The sequence below is a fragment of the Garra rufa genome, chromosome 6, assembly GCF_049309525.1.
Source record: "Garra rufa chromosome 6, GarRuf1.0, whole genome shotgun sequence".
Taxonomy (NCBI): domain Eukaryota; kingdom Metazoa; phylum Chordata; class Actinopteri; order Cypriniformes; family Cyprinidae; genus Garra; species Garra rufa.
This window is the reverse complement of record NC_133366.1, coordinates 4684095-4704709: the sequence shown is the minus strand read 5'-3', so window position 1 is coordinate 4704709 and position 20615 is coordinate 4684095. Positions and strand designations below refer to the sequence as shown.

The 20615-nt window shown below is 36.3% G+C and overlaps 1 protein-coding gene across 1 annotated transcript in view; it reads right to left on the bottom strand.

The window, feature by feature from the left end:
* gcgrb (glucagon receptor b) overlaps window positions 1-20615 on the bottom strand; it is a 77451-nt gene that overhangs the window by 48517 nt on the left and 8319 nt on the right. Inside the window, exons 3-4 of the mRNA XM_073841913.1 lie at window positions 2374-2423; window positions 2248-2323 (exon numbers count right to left, since the gene is read on the bottom strand). Coding sequence (XP_073698014.1) covers window positions 2248-2323; window positions 2374-2423 — 126 coding nt within the window. The remainder of the gene's footprint in view (window positions 1-2247; window positions 2324-2373; window positions 2424-20615) is intronic.

Genomic DNA, 20615 nt, shown 5'->3' with positions numbered 1-20615 from the left:
TCCTAATGATTTTTGGCATAAAAGAACAATTTTGACCCATGCAATGTTATTTTTGGCTATTGCTACAAATATACCCCTGCTAAGACTGTTTTAGTGGTTCAGGGTCACAAATGAACCATAGTTTAACTGCACTAACCATATAGTTTACCATGAAATTGGTAGTAAACCTGTGGTTATACAAATGGTAATTATTATGCCAAAAGCCATGGTTACTACACTTTTATTTTCATGAGGGAGGAGTCCAACTAGACTGGTCCTAAACCAGCAAACCTGGGGGGTGTTTCATAAAATTTACAAAAAGTTTACAAAATAAGCCAGGCTTATTTAAGTTAGTCTGGTTTATTTTAAATCAAATCAAGTGACAGTAAGTCAGACTAACTGAAAAAAAGCCTGTTTTATTTGGTAAACTTGTTTTATGAAATACCTCCCTGGTCTTAGCTTAAGCAAGCTGTTGTCTTGTAGCAGTGCAGATATCTGGCTCATATTTCGCCCCAAAATCAATACAGGGAAAAATAAGACATTATATATTATAATGACTGGAATGAAAGTAAGTATTTTAAGGACAATTAAGATTTTTACCATGTTTCTATTACTACATTGTGATGCAAAACTAAACAGAGATATTAATAATTAAACTATTATTGGTTGTAGTGATTTTAATTCATGGTGACTTTATGAATATAACAGTAAATGTGAATCTAATTAAAGTCACCATTAAGAATAATGTGGGGAAAAAAACAGACATGCATTTTTTATTGACATAACAGTTTACTTTTGTCTCATACTGCCAAAGTATTTCCTTTAATGCCATTTTTTAGATAAAATATATCAGTAATTTATTATAAGAGCGTATTTATGCCTCTATATATCAGTGAATGTCAAAAAGATGTCAGTTATATCATATTTTTAAAAGCATATTTTTCCAATCACTCTAAGGAAAAAAAAACTGCTAATTTAATTTGAAAAAAAAAAAAATGGATAGGATGATTCTCATGACCAAACTAATTAGAATTTAGTACCATAATGATTTAAAAAAAATCATACATTAAAACAGGGGCGCCGTTAAGGGGGGAAGTTAGGACAATTCTAAGGGCCCATGCCATTTAGGGGCCCCCAGAGATCTGCTTTTGTGTGGTAGGGGGGGCCCAACCTCATATTTTGTCATAGGGCCCAAAATTGCGAGCGGCGCCCCTGCATTAAAATAATATTGCATGAAATGTATTATCAGTACTTGTATTTGTTCTTCTATATTAGGCAGAGGCATAAACACGGTTCAAGCTGCCGTCTCTAGTCCAGCGTCGGCTCTCAGGTTCAGATGAGGCTTTGTATGAGACGCTTAGGTATTGAGTATCTCAGCATACAGAACCAGGACATATGATACCAAAGCCAGTCAAAACCACACACACACACACACACACACACACACACACACACACATATGCATATCACACTTTGTCCCCAAATTCCCCTTGAACAGACTGTGAGCATCATGTAAATAAATGTATTCTTTAAAGCAGTGTAGCTGTCCAAGTTTCTACAGATTTATTCACAATTCTGCATAAAAAACAAACAAAAACACCTTCTTATACAGAACAGCTCATGCAAATTACAATGACTGTTTGTCAACAGCTTTAGACATGAAACGTGATCATAATACTATGAAAAAGCATGCATTATACAGCAAACATTTTAACATTTTTGTAAGTGATCACATGACCTCATTATTCTAGTCAAATAATTTGAGAAAATAATTGTAAGTGACATTCATTTGACTTAGAAAAGACAAAAATTAACTCACTTGTGAAATTCAGATGAAATAAAACCAAAAACGCATTATTAGTGCAATTATCAAACCGCAAAGGCTGCAACAGAATTAAATAATTAAATCATTTTATTTATATTTATTAAAAAATATACATTTTACCACAAAATATTACTATATATACCATATAAACCATAATAAAATAACTAAATTATTATTATTTTATAGTTTGACAAAATTGTGCAGCCTATATCATTTTTCTTTTTCAAAACTGTGCAGCACTATCTCTGTGCAAATTTTTCTCAGTGCATGCATGAAGAATTTGCATCCTGTATACTGTACATACTATATACTGAGAAAAAAAGAAAAAAAAAGAAAAAAAAAAAACAATAGTCGTAGTAGCCGATTCCCAACACAGCCAGAATCTATGATTGTGTGTCGGATGTGATCTGAATTCACAGCACACATGTGCATCTCAGACTCGCCATATAGATCTCAACCGAACCCTCAGAGATGTTCAGATCAGAGCGACCAGGCAAGATAACACAGGAGGAGGTACAGCTTCATAAAACACACAGTACACAGACAGAATAAAAGAGAATTCATCTCACCATCTGGGAGTTTCATCTGAATTAGCAAACGTCACTATCTGCAGCCACTCCTATAGAGAAACACACGAGTCAGGACTATACTGCATAAAAAACAAGCAGATTTGCTGAACATATGGAAAGAGGATGAGAGTCGTCGGACAGCTTGTGATAAAACACCTCATTGTGTAGTTTGTTTTTACTAACCTGTTTGTCTTCATTTTAATAAATATGAATGCTGTGCTTTTGAACTGTCTATTCCTTAAAGAATCCTGAAAAACAAAGTGCATCACCGTTTCCACAGAAATATGAAGCTGCACAACTGTTTTCAACACTGATAATAATCAGAAATGTTTGTTGAGCAGCAAATCAGCATATCCTCCTGAGACCCAGAAAAAAAAAAGATTTGTGAATTTAGTATTTTTTCATGCCATTGCATTGTTTAGAACATTAGAAAAAAAATGGACAATTTGCATTTTTGAAAAATGATATTTTATTCATATTTTATTTCCTCTGAAGACACCAGGACTAAATAAATAAATAAATAAATAAAATGGCATGAATAGACATAAAAAAGGCAAAACAATTGGATTTGTTTTAAAAAAAAAAGTTTGTAGGTTTCAGGATTTTATTATACCAAACTTTTTTTAAGGATGATTCAACTATGTTATACAACATTTAACACAATAATTTGATATACCATTTTGTTTCATGCAGTATGTTTGTAAAAATATCCATAAACTGGTTTTCCTATTAAACACATTGTATCTATACACTGTATCTAATTTGCATATTAATGTGTTGCTGTTGGGACAGAATGTTGAAAAAAGAATGGTCATAATGGGATAATAATTGGCCAGATTTTTATAATAATATCTAATATTTCATAAGAATACTGATTTGTTATTTATTTTCCTATTCAAATGTCTCCCAAAATGCATAATAAACATGATTTTAGTCCTGGTGTCCTCTACAATGGACATGTATGAAATGACAGGAAGTCATATTTGGATTTGAAAACCCATAACATTTTCCTGAGATGTTGCTTTATGATAAACAATTTGAGAATTACTCAGATTTAAATGACAATTGCAAACATATTATCATCCATAACATAAGGATGTAAAAAAATTTTCACTAAGCAAATTTTAGCCATTTAAAGACCAAGGAGAGGGTGTGATCATGGTCAAACGTCCAAACATTTGGTATCTCCAAAAAAGAAAACATGAATCTGTACAGGCTTAAAACTGTGACATGTGAGTTCTCATTGAAATGCAGTTAAATATTATGTCCATTACAGAGGAAAAAACTCTAAAGAATAATTTCTGAAGGATCACGTGACACTGAAGACTGGAGTAATGATGCTGAAAATTCAGCTTTGATCACAGCAATAAAGTACATTTTAACAGATATTCAGATAAAATAGTTATTTTAAACTGCAATAATATTTCACAATTTTACAGTTTTTAAGCATCAATAAATCTGTAACTTTTAGTTTAACTGAAGTTTAAATCAGTATCAATAACCTCTCTTCCATCATGCAGTATCTTCAGCTCAAGTGTTTTGTAATACTAATTGCCAGGGTTGAGGTTTCGGCGTCTTCCTCAAGGGCACAGTGCTGATGGAGTGAGAGTATGATCTCAATTACTATTGGAGATCACCAGTAACCTTTGTGTCAGCAGCCCAGATGCTTAAAAGACTCGTTCACCCAGAAATGCAAATGCTGCCATTATTTACTGACCTTCGTGTCATGCTGAGCCGGTATGATCTTCTCATTTTGTGCTTCATTGAAGACGGATGTGAGGATAAACATGCAAGCTATTGCTTTCTATACAAGCGGAGTGAATGGCAATTTAGCCGAGCTCTGAAAAGGAAAATATCACAGGACTTCAGAGGACTGCTATTATAATGAAGCATGCTTTTCACTAAATTTGAAAAATCACCATCCACTTTAGTTTGTAAAACAGAGTTCAACATCATCATCTGTATTTTACAGAAGTCAGTGTGTTGTAGGATTTTTCTGTGAAGACGAACAAGCTGCATTGCCTCAAGCAGCTCTTAAAAGCACTAAATGTAAAGCTCATCTCGTATGAAATCAGATTATCCTTGAGCTTTCGAAATAAAAGTGTCTGATGTACAGTGAAAGTGTGCAGGAACTTTCACAACTTCCCACATCATTTATTGCAACTTAGCTGAAAATGGCTTTTTCTGAAATGCTTGATTTCTGCATGCCAGAATCCTAATTAAATTAGCATATAACCACACATAATCAATGATTTTATGACCTCAGCAACTTCATGGTGAGATAGAGGATGGAGGAAAGAAACGACTATTCCTTAACACTAAAAGAGTACAGAGTGAGAAAGTCTCAGTCTAAATGATTGTATATACTAAATGAATGCCCCACAAACTTCCTGAACTGCGACACACACACACACACACACACACACACACACACACACACACACACACACACACACACACACACACACACACACACACACACAGTTGGGTTTACATGTTTTATGGGGACATTCCATAGGCGTAATGGTTTTTATACTGTACAAACCGTACTTTCTATCGCCCTACACCTACCCTACACCTAAACCTAGCCCTCACAGGAGATTGTGCATACTTTTACTTTATCAAAAAAACTCACTGTGCATGATTTATAAGCCTGTTTCCTCATGGGGACCTGAGAAATGTCCCCACAAGGTCAAAATCTACTGGTATTCCTATCCTTGTGGGGACATTTGGTCCCCACAACGTGATGAATACCAGGTGCACACACACACACACACACACACACACACACACACACACACACACACACACACACACACACACACACACACACACACACACACACACACACACACACATGTTGGGTTTACATGTTTTATGGGGACATTCCATAGGCGTAATGGTTTTTATACTGTACAACCCGTACTTTCTATCGCCCTACACCTACCCTACACCTAAACCTAGCCCTCACAGGAGATTGTGCACACTTTTACTTCCTCAAAAAAACTCATTGTGCATGATTTATAAGCCTGTTTCCTCATGGGGACCTGAGAAATGTCCCCACAAGGTCAAAATCTACTGTATTCCTATCCTTGTGGGGACATTTGGTCCCCATAACGTGATGAATACCAGGCACACACACACACACACACACACACACACACACACACACACACACACACACACACACACACACACACACACACACACACACTCACACACACACACACACACACACACACACACACACACACACACACACACACACACACATGTTGGGTTTACATGTTTTATGGGGACATTCCATAGGCGTAATGGTTTTTATACTGTACAAACCATACTTTCTATCGCCCTACACCTACCCTACACCTAAACCTAGCCCTCACAGGAGATTGTGCACACTTTTACTTACTCAAAAAAACTCATTGTGCATGATTTATAAGCCTGTTTCCTCATGGGGACCTGAGAAATGTCCCCACAAGGTCAAAATCTACTGGTATTCCTATCCTTGTGGGGACATTTAGTCCCCACAACGTGATGAATACCAGGTACACACACACACACACACACACACACACACACACACACACACACACACACACACACACATACTCAAACACACATACTCAAACACACTCACCCACCGACCTGCACCAGTCACTTGTGTAGTTTGGTGCTCTGCTAACTACCTCTTACTACACTCAGACTACCTCTAAAGACTTGTCTGCTATAACTGTCACTTTATTACACTTATAAGCTCCTTTTGCACCTTATTCTTTTTGCATTTGCACTACTCTGTCCAGTTTGCACTGTTTGCACTGTGCCATGTGCCCTTACTTGTATATTGTTTTTGTTTTTTATATATTATATGTATAATTGTATTTATTTGTATTTTTAAATTCCTACCTTTTGTATTTAATGTTACGTGTATGCACCTAGGGTCTGAGAGTAACGCAATTTCAATCTCTGTATGTCTAGTACATATAGCAGAATTGACAATAAAGTTGACTTTGACTTTGACTTTGAAATGTAAAAAAGTATATATTCATTTTTTCACGTTTTGTTATGTTGCAGCCTTATGTTATTTTTCCACATCAATCTACACTCCATACACATTTGGAAAGGCACACACCTCTTAATAAAAGGTCTAACAGCTGAAGATGCATATCAGAGCAAAAACCAAGCCTTGAGGTAAAACGAAAAAAAGCCTATAAAGCTCAGAGACATGGTTGCATCAATCCACACATCTAGGGAAGAGTTCAGAAAAAATTCTGCTGAACCGGAGGTTCACAGAAGCATTTAGTCTCCATTATACATAAGTTTGGAAGAACTAGGACTCTTCCTAGAGCTGGCCTCCTGGCCAAACTGAGCAATTGATGGAGAGGGGTCTTGGTTAGACTGGTGACCAAGAACCTGATGGTCACTCTATTTGAGCTCCATTATATCTGAGGGACTCGTCAAAGCAGAAGGAAAGCTCAACACAGAAAAATATAGAGATAGCCTTAATAAAAAAAAACTAGTCCAGAGCATTCAGAACCTCAGACTGGGCAGAAGGTTCACCTTCCAACAAGACAATGACCCTAAGCACATAGCAAGTGTGGCCAATAGACAACTCTGTGAATGTCCTTGAGTGGTCCAGCCACTGTCTAGGCTTGAACATTTCTAAAGAAAACTCGAAAATGTGCGTCTGCCACCATCCAAGCTGACAGAGCTTGAGAGGTGAAGATGTGAGGTGAAGAATGGCGGATAATTGCCAAAAGCAGATGTGCAAAGCTTGTTACATCATACCCAAAAAGACTTGAGGCTGTTAAGGTGCTTCAACTAAGTACTAAGTACGTTAAGGGTATGGATACTTGCAATGTACTTATTTCAGTTTTTTTTATTTTAATAAATTTGCAAGGTTGTCACAAATCCGTTTTTGCTTTGTGATTATGGTGTACAGAGTGTAGATTGATGTGGGAAAAAAGTAGGTTAAAACAGTTTAACATAAGGCCGTAACATTAAAAAAAAAAAAAACATGAAAAAATGTGTTTGAATGCTTTCGCAAGGCACAAATTTATAACAATGTTGTTAAATTATTTAGAAATTATTTATGGTACTCGTGTTGCTTTTCACAACATAGCTGATGTTAAAAATAAATTCAGCACTGAAATTGACACAAATTGCCATTCAGGGCTAAATAGTCCATGGATTAAAAGACTATTCATGCACAAAAATAGGTGAACCTCGGAGTAAGAGAAGATCCAAAGATAAACATGTCTGATGCGATCCTTTTAAGACCTTGTGTAACAGAGTATTATGAGATGATCAGTGGGAATAACACTCATTCAGGACAAAAAGCTCTTATAGATGTTATTGAAATGCTATAATTACACAGCAACTCAGAGACCCTGTAATTAAAGCTCTTGATACGAGGGTTTTCTGGAGCTTGACACCTCTCAGGAAACACAAATACATCCTCGAATGCTGTCAATGGATTGCATCGTTGTAGTTAATATCCCACACTTTAATTTAAACATGTTTTTTAGTGTTTGCGTGGGCACGTGCGTGGGCCACAAACCTCATCAGCATGCTGCGATTTTACATACAGCACATTTTTAGCACATAAACGCAAAGATTTTCAAATAAGAGAGATTAAATTTGAAGTAGGCAGTCCCCCACTGACCACTGACAAACTCAAGATGGTTTGGAGAATAAATGCATGTTTTATGAATCATCACAGCTGCTCTGAACAAAAACATGACGTCAATATGCTTCAAAAACCTTGATTCAGGCTCTCTAGCACTCAGACGTCGTCGGGTGCTCGTGAAGGTGACTTATCAGCCTCCTACGCCTAACAAGACCGCAATCCAATCCTCCAGTGTGTTTTGCAGGCCGTTTCCGTGGAGATTTACCATCATACACATGCAGAGGGAGAGACTTTCTAACAGCTCGCAGAAGACTGAGTGACCGATGACAGATATAATGTAATGTGCACAATATCACATCCATTACACATGATATTGCTCTCTCATTACAGCTCTCGTTCTTTAATGTCTCGCTCTAATCAGGTTAACATCCATCATCATCATGGCACGCTGGAGAACATACACATTTCCATAAACAGCAGCTTTACAGGAGTCAGTCTCACGTATTTAGAAGGTCTAAGCTGGTCATTGGAACTGGTAGCTGGTTAGAGCTTGTAAACTACTTTGGACCAGCTACAAACCAACTTGACCTAAAAATGGTATCTGATATTTCCTGCACTTTCTCAAGGTCTATGCTGATCATTTATGGTTCAAGTTGGAACTGGTTACAACAATGAGTTGATAGACCAACAATAAGCTAGTCTGCCGACCATAAACTAGTATGATCTGATATATCCTGCAGGCTCTTAAAAGTCTAAGCTGTCTAAGCGGGTCATTCATGCTCTAAGTTTGAACTGGTAGCTAGTTACAGCTGACAGACAAGCTTATTCCAACAATGCACTAGGTTGACCACCATAAACTAATGTGATCTGATATTTCCCGTAGGCTCTTAAAGGCATAAACTGGTATTTCCTGGTCCAAGTTGGAGCTGGTAGCTTGTTAGAGATAGTAAACCACTTCTGACCAACAACAAACCAGTCTGGCAACTTAAAATTGGTATGATGTATTTCCTGAAGGGTCTTAAAGATCTGGGCCCGTATTCATAAAGATTCTAAGAATCCTCTCAGAAAGCTTTTATTTTAGCTTAAAAACTCCTACGTAGGAGTTTTAGCTTAAGAGTGATTCAGGATCAATCTAAGAGCAACTCTGAGCAAAGAAAAGACAAAAACTTTTATCTTAGTGTGGAGGCGGGGTTGACCCCGTTGCTAGCGATGACACAGCATTTTAAAGACTGTGATTGGTTGGTTGTCCAAGAAGGAAATAAAAGAGTACTTTTAAGTGTAGGGTCTAGTTTAAGCCTTCACTTTGAAATTATAGGCATCATTTTTCCTGCTTTACCGCAACACACATATTATGTAAGTTTATATATTTTATATGTTTATATATATTTTTGTTTACCACGCTGTTAATGTTGTATTTAATGTATTTGATAGGTAATGAACAGCAGCACATTAAGGTTGTGAAAGTGCTGTAATTGTTTGTGTGATCTCTTTGCTTATAGAAGGTTGTGAACATACCCAAATTATTACTGCTGCATAGTTGCATTGTTTCCAGTTGCCAAATAAGTTCATGTAATAAATGTAGTGATTTCTTCCATTTCTGCACTATGGCATTTCTGCACTATGTCAGAGATGTTAGCATGTCTCTAATAAAATCAGTCACAAACATTATCTCTGCACAATCTCATGTGTAGCATCAGTGAAATCACTGTCATGCATTGTGTGCAAATATTGCATTGCCCTCCTCATGTTTTGTCAGTGTTATCCACTGCTAAAGAAACTCTTAAGCCTCTTAAAAGTCCTCTTCCCTACTCCTAACAATTTGGACCTTAAGACCTCTTTTAAGGGTTAAGATTCTTTCTGAATTACTTTTTTCTTTACTAGGATCTTTTCTTTAATTTTAAGGGAAAACGCCCACTTTTCTAAGAATTCTCTTAGAATTTTGTCACTAGGAGCAACTCTTTGCACTAAGATTCTTTATGAATACGGGCCCTGGTTATTTATGGCCCAAGTTGGACCTGGTAAATAACTCTCAAGCTGGTAGACCATCTTAGACCAGCAATAAACCATCTTGACCACAATCAACTGGTATAACCTGATATTTCCTGATGGGTTAAGGTCTAAATTGGTCATGTAGGGTCTAAGTGGGACCTCCTATCTAGTTAGATCTGGTAGACCACTTTTAACCAACAACAAACCAGGCTGATAACTTAAAACTGTTATGATATATCTTCTGAAGGCTCTTAAAGGTCTAAGATGGTCATTCATGGTCCAGGCTGGACCTGAAAGCTAGTTAAAGCTGGGTTTACCAGCTTTAACTAGCTTTCAGGTCCAGGACTACCACTTTAACTTGGTATGTTAGCTAGAGTTGGTAGACCTCAAAACAGCATCAAACCAGTCTGACTACCTAAAACTGGTATATGATATTTCCTGATGGCTCTTAAAAGTCTAAACTGGTCATTTGTTTTGTTCAGGTTGGATCTGGTGACTAGAGCTGGTAGACCACCTTAGACCAGAAACAAACCAATCTGACCACCTAAAACTAAGACATTCAGTAGGCTCTTAAATGTATAAGCTGGTAATTTATGGTTCAAGTTGGACCTGGTATCTAGTTTGAGATGGTAGACCACATTTTACATACAACAAACCAAACTGACAACTTAAAACTGGTATGATATATTTCCTGAAGGCTCTTAAAGGTCTAAGCTGGTTATTTATGGTCCAGGTTGAACCTGGTAGTTGGTTAGAGCTGGTGAACCATCTTTGAATAACAATAAACCAGACTGACCACCTAAAACTGGTATATTACTTTTCCTGAGGGGCCTTGAAGGTCTAAGCCGGACATTTATGGTTCAAGATAGACCTAGTCCTGGTTACAGCTTGTAAACCATCATGAACCAGCTTCATGAAACAAGTATGATCTGATATTTCCTGAGGGATTTTAAAGGTCTAAGATGGTCATTCATGTTCCAAGTGGGCTTGTAGCTGGTTAGAGCTGGTATCTTTGACGACTACCTTGGTATGATCCAATGTTTCCTGCAGGCTCTTAAAGGTTGTAACTGGTTATTGATGGCCCAGGTTGGACCTGTTAGATATTTAGAGTTGGTAGACCACCTTAAACTAGAAACAAACCTGTTTGATCACCTACAACTTGTAGTTGGTATCTAGTTACACTGCATAAAAAAAAAATTGTTGAGTCAACTTAAAATAATTTGTTAGCCTGCCGCCTTAAAATTTTAAGTTCAGTCAGGTCAAATAAGTTTAGTCAACTGGAAATGTTAAATTGTACTAAGGGACAACAAAAAAGGGGGTTGTTCAACTTAAAATCTAGGTAAGTTACCTGGCTGCTTTCAAATTTTAAGTTGAATCAACTTAAATATCTAAGTTGTCACTTAGTACAACAACATTTTAAGTTGACTAAACTTTTTTTTAGTTGACTGAACTTAAAATTCTAAGGCAGCCAGGTAACAAATTATTTTAAGTTGACTCAACAAATAGTTTTTTACAGTGTAGAGATGATAAACCACTTCTGACCAACAACAAACCAGTCTGGCAACTTAAAATTGGTATGATGTATTTCCTGAAGGGTCTTAAAGATCTGGTTATTTATGGCCCAAGTTGGACCTGGTAAATAACTCTCAAGCTGGTAGACCATCTTAGACCAGCAATAAACCATCTTGACCACAATCAACTGGTATAACCTGATATTTCCTGATGGGTTAAGGTCTAAATTGGTCATGTATGGTCTAAGTGGGACCTCGTATCTAGTTAGATCTGGTAGACCACTTTTAACCAACAACAAACCAGGCTGATAACTTAAAACTGTTATGATATATCTTCTGAAGGCTCTTAAAGGTCTAAGATGGTCATTCATGGTCCAGGCTGGACCTGAAAGCTAGTTAAAGCTGGGTTTACCAGCTTTAACTAGCTTTCAGGTCCAGGACTACCACTTTAACTTGGTATGTTAGCTAGAGTTGGTAGACCTCAAAACAGCATCAAACCAGTCTGACTACCTAAAACTGGTATATGATATTTCCTGATGGCTCTTAAAAGTCTAAACCGGTCATTTATTGTCCAGGTTGGATCTGGTGACTAGAGCTGGTAGACCACCTTAGACCAGAAACAAACCAATCTGACCACCTAAAACTAAGACATTCAGTAGGCTCTTAAATGTCTAAGCTGGTAATTTATGGTTCAAATTGGACCTGGTATCTAGTTTGAGATGGTAGACCACATTTTACATACAACAAACCAAACTGACAACTTAAAACTGGTATGATATATTTCCTGAAGGCTCTTAAAGGTATAAGCTGGTTATTTATGGTCCAGGTTGAACCTGGTAGTTGGTTAGAGCTGGTGAACCATCTTTGAATAACAATAAACCAAACTGACCACCTAAAACTGGTATATTACTTTTCCTGAGGGGCCTTGAAGGTCTAAGCCGGACATTTATGGTTCAAGATAGACCTAGTCCTGGTTACAGCTTGTAAACCATCATGAACCAGCTTCATGAAACAAGTATGATCTGATATTTCCTGAGGGATTTTAAAGGTCTAAGATGGTCATTCATGTTCCAAGTGGGCTTGTAGCTGGTTAGAGCTGGTATCTTTGACGACTACCTTGGTATGATCCAATGTTTCCTGCAGGCTCTTAAAGGTTGTAACTGGTTATTGATGGCCCAGGTTGGACCTGTTAGATATTTAGAGTTGGTAGACCACCTTAAACTAGAAACAAACCTGTTTGATCACCTACAACTTGTAGTTGGTATCTAGTTACACTGTATAAAAAAAAAATTGTTGAGTCAACTTAAAATAATTTGTTAGCCTGCCGCCTTAAAATTTTAAGTTCAGTCAGGTCAAATAAGTTTAGTCAACTGGAAATGTTAAATTGTACTAAGGGACAACAAAAAAGTGGGTTGTTCAACTTAAAATCTAGGTAAGTTACCTGGCTGCTTTCAAATTTTAAGTTGAATCAACTTAAATATCTAAGTTGTCACTTAGTACAACAACATTTTAAGTTGACTAAACTTTTTTTTTAGTTGACTGAACTTAAAATTCTAAGGCAGCCAGGTAACAAATTATTTTAAGTTGACTCAACAAATAGTTTTTTACAGTGTAGAGATGATAAACCACTTCTGACCAACAACAAACCAGCCTGACAACTTAAAATTGGTATGACGTATTTCCTGAAGTGTCTTGAAGATCTGGTCATGTATGGCCCAAGTCAGACCTTGTAAATATCTCTCAAGCTGGTAGACCATCTTAAACCAGCAATAAACCATCTTAACCACATTAATTTGGTATAATTAGATATTTCCTGATGGGTTTTTAAGCTCTAAGATGGTAATTTATGGCCCAAGTTGGACCTGGTTGCTAGTTAGAGCTAGTTGACAATCTTTTCCTAGCAACAAACCTTAAAAGGTCTTACCACCTAAAAAATGTTTCCTCTGTGGGACATTAAAGAAGATATTTTAAAGAGCGTTGACATTCATTGTATGTACACAGTGCCATTTTTCAAAGATCATCTTTTGTGTTCCACAGAAGAAAATCAGTGACACCCAGCTTGGATTGACATAAAGGCAAGCTCATGTTTGGGTGAACCATCCCTTTAAAAGTTGTCATAAGCGCCTGTTTTATTGTTCTGCATTAAAGTGAATGTACTAAACTGGTTTTCATGGAAACGCTACCATATAGGCACGAGCAAACATTTTACCAACTGACGTCTTTTGTGCATTAATGAGGGATGAGATGGGATTCAGTGTGCCAGTTGTGTAAGTGTCAGATGTTTTTTCAGCAGGTTTGGATCTTTACAGTGAACACAGTGTCGATTTCAATCTGCAGCAGTCACAAAACATCTGGTCTAGTGCTCATTAAGGCCATTCGAGATGTTTTAAATGTATCTGATCAATAACATGCAGAATGGAGAAGTGTAGTGTCAGTGCTGTCAGGGGCCGGCGTTAGAGTCATGCAAGAGAGGACAGAAAGTCATTACCAAGACGTTTTTGTGCCCATATCGACGTTTGGCACAGAAATCTCAGTCGAACACAGAGAAACCGGTCACATCTATCAAAGCTGTGGCCACACACACACACACACACACACACACACTACTCAATGAGGTAATGAAATAAGCAGCCAACTTCAAGGGCTGATAATGAAACTTCATTAGTGAAAAATTGAATGATGCTCCTGAATCTATTTCCTGTGGCCTGCAACCGAAGAGCAGGACGTCCTTCTTTCTTTCACTCAACTTTATTAGCTCTGATGGGCTTCTTACGTTGACCATGTGCCTATGGACACACTTACAGACAAATGCAAGATGAATAAATAGATTGGAGAAGGTCATACAGTGTTCTTGTGTTTCTATAGCACTCATTTCATTTGGCTCTCAGCGTGACGTGTCGGTCTCCAGCCGATGAGTGTGTGTGGAAAGGTCACTGTAAGCAACTGCTCAGCTTCTCTGATACGCTTTTAATGAAAAATCCAACAATCCTCCAATGCTTTTGCGCACGCATGAGCATAAACAAAGAACATGATTAAACATGACCTTGCTTAATTAATCAGTTACTGTAAAATCATTTACAAAAACCTCAATCCAATGCTTTAAGTCTAACCTTCTAGTCAACTAAGTGTGGTCAAATCTTTTAGATATGTGGTAAGAAATCTAGAGAAATAAATTGAGCTGACTAGAAAAGCTCCATAAAAATCTCATTGAGTTTTACTTTGACAGGCATTGTAAATATCTCCAACAGCTTCGTATCCCATTGCTCTCGTCTCCAAAGAAACTTTTTTGGAGTTCTGTAAGAGTTCAGTTATGTATTCTGGTGGTTCCTTCATGCAAGGGTCAGAAAGGACGAAGAAATGAGCTGCTGTGGCCTCTTAATCTCTTAAAACACGAGTCTGGCTTATTAACGTAAGACCCGCCGTGGCACTCATGTGATTAAGTCAATGAATATTGCTCACATTAGAAACTAAAACACTTTTAAACCATTCAGTCAACGGTTCTTTAAAGAACCATCTCTTTCTTACATTTTTTATAATCTGAAAAACCTTCTTTTGCCACAAATAAACTTTTGTAAAATAGAAAGGTTCCTCAGATGTTAAAGGTTCTTTATGGAACCATTTAAACAAAAAAGGTTCTTCTGTGGCATCACAAAGCACCTTTGTTTTTTTAAGAGTGCATCTCAATTATACTAAAATAACACTGCAATGCATAATGTTTTCTAAAGAAAAAATCTTGAATAGAATATGATCCACTCAATCTGAATAATAACCATTGCATTTTGTCACAACTAAATTTTATTGTTATCAACTAAAATTTGATGCGGTTTCAGTAGTAAAACTGACTAAAAATGTACATAACATGATAAAAAACTGAACTGTAAAGGATAGTTTCCAACAATTTTTGTCATATTTTAATTTATATCTATGCATTTGTGTAGCATTAATAGTTCCAAATCAGCATTACATGAATTACATTATTAATTTATGAATAACAGTAAGCCTTACAAACCCGCCAGCAAACAAACCAATATTAAATGCAGCATATTAAAAAAAAAAAAAAAAAACAACAACATAAAAGCATGTAAAGATGTTCCCAAGGACAAAACCTTGAGAAGAACCAAATCTCTGCTTTTGTTCAGGGTTGAACAAAAAATGCAGGAGAATGATGAATGCATGGAGTTCTTCATACACAAGAAGCATTATCTTATGTGAACCATACTGAAACTTGAGGGATCTCTGAGAACCAACATCAAGATTAACTTGGATAAAGCTTTAGAGTGTTAGTATCTCAAATGTTCATCAATAAGAAAAACAGGCTATAAATAGAGAAAGTTCAGGGCTGTTGCTCCTCTCTGTAGGAGTGAACCTTGCAGAACAATCAAAGATGCACAAAACACTTACAACAAGCGCTGGAACAGGCCAGCATCTGATTGTGATGTACGTCAGGATACCTAAAACACTACAGAAGAACAGCGTTGATGGGAGGACATCACAGAGGAAGACAAAAACAAAGGAGTACGCATCTGATGATCACAAAAGAGCACCTGGATGTTTCACAGTTGGCGAGATATTCTCAGGACAGATTCACAATCATGCTGTCTGAATAAAAACACACATAAGACACTGTGTGCGGAGAAAAAGGCACAGAAGAACAACATCAAATGTCAAAAACCTTTATGAGGATTTGTTTTCAATCATAAACTTTACTTTCTTTAGAAACCCCAGAAGCAGATTTATCAAAGAAGTTTTCAAGATTAAAACAGACAGATTTGAGTGAGTATATATTGGTGAATAAACTCTTAAAAATAAAGGAAGAATCTTTATGCATTCTCCTGGTTCTTTTAAAGGGGTCATCAGATGCAAAACTCACTTTTACATGTTGTTTGAACATTAATGTGTGTTGGCAGTTTGTGTACACAACCAACCTACAATGATAAAAACCCACCCAGTGGTATTTTTTTTTAAATCTTTAAATGTAATATCCCGCTTTTAAAATCAGGTCATTCTCAGCTTCTTGTCGATGTGACGAAACGCAGACAGAGGCCACTCCCACAATAATTGATTGACATGAGCGCCTTACCTTAGACCCGCCCTCACTGAGCTGAAACAGTCCGAATTAGATTGCCGATTGACAAGAATGTCTCAGATTGAGGTGTTCTGTTGTTGGATGTAATAATGAACATAGCAGTCATCATTTACTCCCGACATCTGAGCCGCTGAAGACGCAGAGGATAAACATTACTTTTGTTTTTGAAAGGAAAGCACCAATCGAGATCTACATATGTGTCTATGTTCCTGTGAATCATTTGTGATGCAGCTTCACCCACAGCAGAAGTGAGTATAAAGGTTTTAATGCATCTTTGCAAATGGCCCTTCTTAATAATGTGCTAGTTAGCAGGGTTTCGCCGCTAAACGTGGCTAAATGCGGCTAAAGTAAACATTACAGCTCATCATCCCACGGCAGAGAGGGGCGGGGCGAGCAGAGCTCATTAGCATTTAAAGGCACATGCAACAGAATAGCTTGCTCTAAAAAGGGCTAATTTTGACAAGGTAAAAAGAGTGTTTTTTACACTACCATTGAGAAATTTTAACCAAAGTATATTATAGATAGTGCTGTGCAATTAATCGAAATTTGGTTTCGATTTCTGTTTTAAACAATCATGAAAATGAGATTATTGCTCCTCTATAAAAGCTTAATTTCACATGCAAATCAGCAAAATCATGTAAAGTGACTTTTCACAAAACTGAGATGTATACATATTATGAAAGCTCAATAAATAAGCTTTCTATTGATGTGTGGTTTGTTAGGATAGGACAATATTTGGCTGAGATACATCTATTTGAAAATCTGGAATCTGAGGTTGCAAAAAAATCAAAATACTGAGAAAATCACCTTTAAATTTCTCCAAATTAAGTTCTTAACAATGCATATTACTAATCAAAAATCACATTTTGATATGTTTACAGTAGGAATTTTACAAAAAAATCTTCATGGAACATGATCTTTACTTAATTTCCTAATGATTTTTGGCATAAAAGAAAAATCTATAATTTTGACCCATACAATGTATTTTTGGCTATTGCTACAAATATACCCCAGCGACTTAAGACTGGTTTTGTGGTCCAGGGTCACATATATAGTTATCTTTTAACTCAATATGCGCGCCTAAAAGGTCAAATACACGCAAAAATATTTCAAAATGAGGCGCTTGATGATTATTCAAGTAAACCCTTGTCAGTTATGTCTTAAGTGATCATAAACAGTTTAGAATGAAAATAAGTGTGTAACAGTATATTAGATCCATGTTAACACATAATATTCCTTCTGCCGTCTCTGTGCTTAAAGGAGTAGTTCACTTTCAGAACAAAAATTTACAGATAATGTACTCACCCCCTTGTCATCCAAGATGTTCATGTCTTTCTTTCTTCAGTCATAAAGAACATTTCAGGATTTCTCTCCATATAGTGGACTTCTATGGTGCCCCCGAGTTTGAGCTTCCAAAATGACGTTTAAATGCAGCTTCAAAGGGCTCTAAATAATCCCAGCCGAGGAAGAAGGGTCTTATCTAGCGAAACGATCAGTTATTTTCCAAAAACATTTACAATTTATATACTTTTTAATCTCTACACAGAGTACACACAGAGCTAGATGAGACTGGCATTTGAGCTTAAAAAGTATATAAATTGTAATTTTTTTTTTTTTTTTTAGAAAATAACCGATCGTTTCGCTAGATAAGACCCTTCTTCCTCGGCTGGGATCGTTTAGAGCCCTTTGAAGCTGCATTTAAACTGCATTTTGGAAGTTCAAACTCGGGGGCACCATAGAAGTCCATTATATGGAGAAAAATCCTGAAATGTTTTCCTGAAAAAACATAATTTCCTTACGACTGATGAAAGAAAGACATGAACATCTTGGATGACAAGGGGGTGAGTTAATCATCTGTAAATTTTTGTTCTGAAAGTGAACTACTCCTTTAATATTAATAAAACGTACAAATACAAAGAGAAAAATCACTCACTGCTCTTGAATGAAGGACTTTTGTAGTTTTAATAAGAAACAAAGCATGTTTAACTCTTACAGTGAAGACACGGTTTTAATTTACATTCAAATAATTACATTCAATTTCTGTAGTATTGTTAGACCTTAGACTTGCATAAAAGTATTCAGTATATATATATATATATATATATATATATATATATATATATATATATATATATATATTTAAAAATCACTGTTTTTTTATTTGTATCTTTTTTCTGCTGTATTGCTATCTTTAAATTAATCACTAATGTAAAGTTTTGAACCCAGTCATAATCGTGTTAAATAATCGTGATTAGAATATTGACCAAAATAATTGTGATTATGATTTTGGCCAAAATCGAGCAGCCCTAATTATAGACTTCTCATTAAGACCCTAAAGAATCATATCAACTTGTGGAAATTGGGCATCTGTTGACCCCTTTAATAATTAATCACTAGGTTCTGTGACAAACCAAAAATGGTTCTTCTGTGTGAAAACCACCTTTTGGAAGCTTTATTTATTTTTACAGATAACACAATTACATTCAAATTTATCTTTGAGGTTATAGAGATACAGATGTGACTAATCTAGTGTGCTTCTTTTCTGAGAGCAGTAATCGTACTGTTAATTTACACGTGCTTATGATGATTTCAAAATATGCTTTCTTATGGATGACATCTGTTTGCATTTAAACATGGACAGCAGCAACATGAGAGTGCATTGATAATGATTATTTCCCAGAATCCCCAGAGCCAAAGACATCTGTCTGACACATGTAGATTAATTCACATGGAAAAGTGAAGTGATTGAAAGCAAGAAGTCCTGCGGTAGAGTAACTGACAGACACTCAATGAATAAACCAAGACAAGTCACATTTATATAAATAGGACTTCATGCAATGCAGATTGTTTCAAAGCAGTTTTAGATTATTAAAACAGGAAAACATCAGTTTTAATAGTGTGAAATTAATCAATTATGAAATAAATTCAGTTTCAGCTCAGTTCAGTGTCGTTATTCAGCTCAGCTGAGTTCAAAGTTGATTCTATTCAGTTCAGTGTTAGTTAGTTAGTGTCATTATCCAGATTAATTCAGATTCAATAACGTTTTAATGCTTTATAATGCATAAAACCCACATCCTCACATCCTGTTTCCAGGGAGTCCAGATTATGGGAACCAAAATGTCAAGTTGAATCCTAAATATATCTGCTTCTCTGGAGCTTTAACACACATCAACCCTCAAATCTCAGCAGTAGTTTTTGACGTTCTCATGGTGCACATAAAAATGCTCAGGATGCCACTGTGCTATCAATAAACCACTGTTTATTCATCTCTCTTTAGGATTGAATATGATGTTAACCGAACATGCATGAGTTACTTTACATATTACATTACTGCAGTGAGGGAATCTGCATTTATTTACATATTGCTGTGAATCTTTACACCCGCACATGTCCAAGTCAAACACATGCTGGCTGTTTGGCAGAGAAGATGGTTATTCATGTGCTGACGGCTTAAAAAGCTAGAGAGGACTAGTCAAATGTGTCTCCATGGTGACAGGAAGTGAGGCCACACTGATGAACTCAGAAAGTTCTTACAAGATTTTTAACAAGAAATGAGTAGATCAGGTTGTGTATTGACTAAAAGATTTGTCAGATGATGTGGCGCCCTCTTCTGGCCAAAGAGGAAAAACTGCATCTCTATGCAAAACTGTATGGCAGATTATAAAAAGAAAGTTTTTTTTTTTAACGATAATAATTATCTAAAATGATTTCAAGATTAAAGTAAGAGTACAAGTTATTTTCATTATTAAAATTTAATACTAAATAAAAAAAAATGTGGGGGCTAATTTTGTACAAATATGATAACTATGCTCTTTTACACAAATTACACAAATGCACGTCTTGGTATGTTAAACAGCCTAATTCACACACCTGCGAACAATAGTTATAGGCTATTTCATTCGTTTTTACACTGCACAAACTGTATTTTCTATCCGGTTACTCTAACCTTACCTTAGCCATCACAGAAAACTTTCTGCATTTTTAGATTAAAAAAAAAAAATCTAAAAACACATAATTCTGTTTGATG